At 56.2% G+C, this 5,382-nt stretch overlaps 1 protein-coding gene across 1 annotated transcript in view; it reads right to left on the reverse strand.

Annotated features, from left to right (window-relative positions):
• Positions 1-1,042: 1,042 nt before the first annotated feature.
• OTOF (otoferlin) overlaps positions 1,043-5,382 on the reverse strand; it is a gene marked incomplete at its 3' end in the record, with an annotated part of 32,424 nt that continues 28,084 nt past the window's right edge. The window contains exons 27-35 of the mRNA XM_008563699.1: positions 5,001-5,043; positions 4,687-4,829; positions 4,470-4,604; positions 4,100-4,237; positions 3,660-3,787; positions 3,383-3,553; positions 2,599-2,759; positions 1,737-1,879; positions 1,043-1,131 (exon numbers count right to left, since the gene is read on the reverse strand). Of these exons, the coding sequence (XP_008561921.1) occupies positions 1,043-1,131; positions 1,737-1,879; positions 2,599-2,759; positions 3,383-3,553; positions 3,660-3,787; positions 4,100-4,237; positions 4,470-4,604; positions 4,687-4,829; positions 5,001-5,043 (1,151 nt within the window). The remainder of the gene's footprint in view (positions 1,132-1,736; positions 1,880-2,598; positions 2,760-3,382; positions 3,554-3,659; positions 3,788-4,099; positions 4,238-4,469; positions 4,605-4,686; positions 4,830-5,000; positions 5,044-5,382) is intronic.

Below are 5,382 nucleotides of genomic sequence, written 5' to 3' on the forward strand. Positions count from 1 at the left end.
TAATTGTAATTATAAATGAAGTGGATACATATCAACCATTAGGAGTGAGGCTGAGTCATCCATTAAAAATTGGACCGAGTGTGGTTCTCTGCGGAGTTACAGAAACACTCAAGTCCAGAGTGACACTTGGGTTGCAGTGCCCCTAGTGCTGGCCCTGGAACAGCAGACTCCTGGCCTCAGGCTTGGAGGGTATTTCAGGAAGAGCCCGTTGCATAATTTGCCAGTGCAATATGGAAATGCAGGGCCCCTTATTAAGAAATCATTAGGAATCCCAAGATAGCAACATCAGAACCCGGACATAAGAGTGGGGCCCCTTCAGCACAGGGTCCTGTGCGCTCATAAAGCTGGCTCTGGATCTAGGCACTGAGGGTGTCCAAGCTGGCAGAGACTCAATCCTGCCACATCACAGGTGGAAAAACTGAGGACCAGGGAAGCAAAGTGACCTGGTCAGGGTCAACTAGGAGAGGCAGGTGGCTTGGCTCCTGACCCAGTGATCTTTCCTCTCTACCACCTCCCACCTCTTCCAGGCACTCATCCCTGCATATGTCAGCAGCAGGCACTTTAAAGAGAACTTGGCTGAACTTAACAACAGCCTGGATGTGAGGAAGATGCAGAGTAGGCTCTCAGGGGTTCTGTGTCTTGTGAATGAATGCTACATGTGGGTACGTGTGTGGGTACACATGGGAGTGCCATGCGTGTGCATGAGGTTCATGTGCAAGAGTGTGTCTCCAGGTGGACACATCTTTGTGAGGATGGGCGGACACTGGAGAGTGCTGGAGTCTGGCTCATCTCCCTTGCTAATAGCAGAGGGGAGGGCCTGGCCCCTGCCTCAGCAAATGGGGACTTGCCAGAGCAGGCCCCACAACTCTACTGATTGGTTGGTCTGTTTCTCCCCCATAAGGTGTGGGCCACACCCAGGGCCCAGGGAATGCCAACACTCTAAGGCCATCTGGGCCTGAGCCTCCTACAGGAAGGACTGGGACGAGATGGGAAGTGGGTGGGTGGGGGCAGGAGGGAGTAGAGCTGGGCTCTAGGAACTCACTTCTTGGGCTTCCGAGGGGAGATGTCCAGAGGCGTCCCAGGGGCTGGCATGTCCATGGGGAACATGTCCACCCACAGCTCCAGGCGGCCCTGAGGAAGAGGGGGCATGGCAGGTCTTCCAGGGACTTTCTCCCTTTGTTGGTCAGCTCTCCTCTCCCTCCCAACCTATGTTCCATCAAGAACCCATTTCATGGCTGGCCTATGGCTCTCACTTGGGAGAGTGTGGTACGGATAACACCAAGGCCACGGGTTCGAATCCCATTTAGGGATGGCCGGTTAGCTCATTGGGTGAGCGTGGTGCTGACAACACCAAGTCAAGGGTTAAGGTCCCCTTACCGGTCATCTTTAAAAAAAAAAAAAAGAACCCATTTCATTAATTTCCATCTTCGGATGCAGGAATTCCTTCAATGTGACCAATAGCCAATCACAGCTTCAGTGGGAGACAACCCAGGTCTCCACCCCAGCTGATATAATTTTCACTCAAAGCAAAGACACTTGCCATTCAAGTTTCCCTGAGAGCACTGGGTGGTGTGTGTGTGTGTGTGTGTGTGTGTGTGTGCGTGTGTGTGTGTGTGTGCCTGCAAGGCTTTCAGGAAAGTGAAAAGCACAGGCTTCCTTTCTACCTTTATAGACCCAGGTTGGGAATCCTTGATTCCAAATACCCAAGAACCCCAGATCGGCCATGCAAGTGTCACCTGCTCGATGCCTGGCTTGTCAGGGTTGAGCAGTGGCCTTGTCTCCACATGCTCCGGCACCAGGCGGCAGCCCACACGGGGGATGTCCTCCCAGTGCCTCAAGGCACACAGTGCCACATGCTCGTCCGTGGGCTTCCTCTGACCTGGGGGGGTCAGTGGATCAGCTGCACACACAGGCTCAGCAGAGCCCAGAGACCTATGCTGGGTCCAGGGACTTAGGGGCACAAAGAAGCCCCTGAACCATCAACCATCCACCCCACTCCCATTTTACTTTTGGGGAAACTGAGGCACAGAGGAATAAATGGCTTTCCCAAGGCCTCAGCTGCCATACAGGCCCTAGAGAGGTCTGTGCCCTTGGCTTCCTCTGCTTGGGGAAGCTGACCAGAGAATCCTGCTGAGCTGTGAGAGAGGGGTCAGGGAGGGGAGAATCCACTTCCTGTCCCAGCACAGATTCTTCTCTGGCAAGTGCCTCATGGGCAGAGGGGTGGGGAGAGCACAGGGCTTGGAGCCAGATGGACCTAGGCCCACACCCTCACTCTGTCCCTGAAGAGCCATGTGACCTTGGGCAAGTCACTGATACTCACTGGGTCTTGGCCTGCCCACCCGCAGAATGGGGATAACCTCCCTGCCCCATGGGGATGTGGAGAGAGATGAGGGGAAAGCATGTGCTGGGTGGGAGGAAGGGCAGAGGCTGGCACACAGCAGTGGGGCTCTGTGGTGACAAGCAGAGAGTCACTAGGCCCAGGCTCAGGCTAAGGACACCCCAGACTGAAACTTGAAGTCTCCCCACAGGGAAGTATTCCCACGTGGCCTTTGACACCCCCTGGCGAAGAGCTGTTGGCTTTCTCCAGGGCCCTTTTACCGTTCTCGTCCTCAATCTCAGAGGGTCCCGTGAAGACACGGTTGGCCACCTTCACTCTCCCGGGGGGCCCAAAGTGGGGGCCATCCACTCTGCCCTCTTTGCAGAGACGGGTCAGGATCTGGCTGGGCTTCATTGGGTCCCGCCAGATATTGTAGCCATGTCTGTGGGAGGGGACACACAGGTTTGGTGGCGCCTGGGTTGGAACTCAGCTATCCCCTGGTGGCAATTGGTTCCAGCCAGTTCTCTAAAATTGGCTGTGGCCCCATGTCAGCAAGTGGTCCTGCCCCAGGCTCCAGGCTCACCTGAGACACTAGCGCTGCAGGAGGCTGATCCCTCCTACCTCAGGCTTTGGCCCACATGTGCAGTGTCACCCGACCGAGCCCCACTCCATCCCCCCACTGTGTCGACTTCTCTGGAACCTCAAAGACTCCCATGAGGAGACTGATAACCAGAGAGGTTAAGGGACTTGACCAGCGTCACATAGACTGTAAGTGGCAGAAGCTGGCCCAGATCTTCAGTGGACTGTTCCTGTCCTCTGCTGTGCCACACCCTAGCCAACTCTTCTCCTCATCCTGCCTCCTCTGTCCAGGAATCTCCTGGCCATCTCCTTGTCTTGAAAACTGCAGTCCTGGCCCCTGAAGGCTGTACCCAGAGCCTGCATGGGCAGAAGCCTGGCCTACAGAAACCATACGTCTATCTTCCCCAGTCACCACTGTCTCAGTCTTGTTCAGAGTCAAGGTGTAGCAGACACACCCCACCCCACCCCTGCTGCCGCCCCACGCACATGGAGTAGGTCTGGGCAATGCCACAGGTGGCACGGTGCTTGCTATAGAAGCGGTTCTCCAAGTCGATCTTGGTTTCCCCAATGAGGTCATCGGTACCCACCAGATCCCAGTCATACACGGCCACTGTCAGCATGGATTCCATGGGGAAGGAGGCCTCAATGTCAAAGGACCTGGTGGGTGGCAGTTAGGAGAAGGGTTGAAGGGTGGTGTGGTGGGGGGAGGTGGTCTGGGCTGGGAAGATGGGGTGAGGGAGGGAAGGGCACCAGGGAGCCTTACTTCCCAAAGACAGGGTTGAGCTGCTTGGAGATGTAGTTCTCCTTGTCGCGGATGTCAGTCTTGCCTAGCCGGATGGCGATGTAGGGGTCGGCTTTGCCATTGATGTCCGCGGGGTGCAGGTCTGTGGCCTGGGATGGGAGGGGTGCTGTCTGAGCAGGTTCCCCACACCCTGTTCATCTGCCATACCCCCTGCCCACTCCCTGAGGGTCCCATGACAGGGAAGGCAGGAGCCCTGGACCAGAATCGAGAGACTTGCTGTGTGATCTCGGGCAAGACTCAGCCCCTCTCTGGGTCTTGACTTCTCCTCTGGAAAAGATGAAGACTAGACCAGATGACCCCCCTGGTGCCTCCCAGGCTGGGGCTGTCAGTGTGCAGCTGCTTCAATCCCCCGTGGGCAGGAGGACTGGGAGACTTGCAGGGAGGGGCAACGGGAGTCTCACCCGGATGACATAGACTCGGACCAGCACGTTGATGGGGTCATTGCTTGGGATGCCCTGGAACATGCCATAGGTAGGGTCGTAACCAGCTTCTCGGGACACGTCCTCTGGGAGTGGCACTTTGTACACACAGAGGGAGCCCTGGGGCAGAGCAAGCGTGGGTCAGGGTTTGCCTGGGTACAGGCAGGGGTGGCATTCAAAATAGCCAATGGCACCCAAAGGTCTGGACCTTGCTGCAGCAGGGCCTCAACCCTTTAGCTGCTGGATCGTGGGAGGTCCAGGGATTCGGGGGGGAGTGGCCAGGGAGAAGCCAGGGGTTGGGGAGAGGACTTGGGATGGGGCTCAGGGGCTGAGCCTGTGCTCCTCGCCTGACCTTGAACCGGCCCACGATGCGCTCCTCCTCAGTGGAGCCGTCCTCGTCATCCCCTGTCTTGCCCCGCAGCAGGTTGAAAGTGTGCAGCCAGTCCTCAAAGTTGTCGAACTCTGACTCCAGCTCCTTGGGGTACACCTGAGCCAGGCCAGGCCATCAGGGGCCCTATCGGCCACCTCATGCCCCAACTCCCTGGCGGGGTCTGCTCCCAGACCCTCACCTTAAGCTCATCAATCTTGGGTTTTTTCTTCTCAGGGACCTCGGACCCCTGGCTGGGGCCGGGGCCGGGGCCCTGGGTTCTCTTCTTCTTCTCCTCCTTTGCAGCCCTTGCCTTCTCCTTGCCCTTCATCAGCCCCTTCAGGCCTGGCCAGAGCAGAAAAGGAGCCCGTCAGCCCAGGGAGGAGTGGGCAGAGGTGATGAGAGCAGGAAGGCTGGGGTTGAAGACCCAGCCCTGCCACTCATCGATGGTCTTACTAATTTACCTCCTCTGGTCTCAGTGCACTCATCTGTAAAATGCAGACAACGCTCCCTGGCGTGCCACCTCATAAGCGTGCAGGGGCACCAGCGAGAGCACGCGCTTTGGCAGAGTGGGGCAGGGAAGGCAAGCGGGTTTGGAGTCAGGAGGCCTGTCGCTCTGTGCGCACGCGCTTTCCTCTCTAGCCTCGCTCCACTTGTTCATGGCACTAACAAGGTCATTTTATATCAGCATTTCCCAAACTGCATTGAGTAGAACACCAGGTATAGGTACTGCTGGCACGCTTTAGAAAAAAGTGTGTTGTGGTCAAATTAAGCTGGGGAAATATTTTATACCATATCTTCTTTTTTAGAGATTTATAATAATATTTGCATATTAAAGGTTCTGTGAAATTCTGTAACAAAGGAACCTGTTTAAACCAGCATTTATTAAACTGATTTG

The sequence above is a fragment of the Galeopterus variegatus genome, unplaced genomic scaffold (assembly GCF_000696425.1).
Source record: "Galeopterus variegatus unplaced genomic scaffold, G_variegatus-3.0.2 Scaffold14582, whole genome shotgun sequence".
In the NCBI taxonomy this organism is placed as follows: Eukaryota; Metazoa; Chordata; class Mammalia; order Dermoptera; family Cynocephalidae; genus Galeopterus; species Galeopterus variegatus.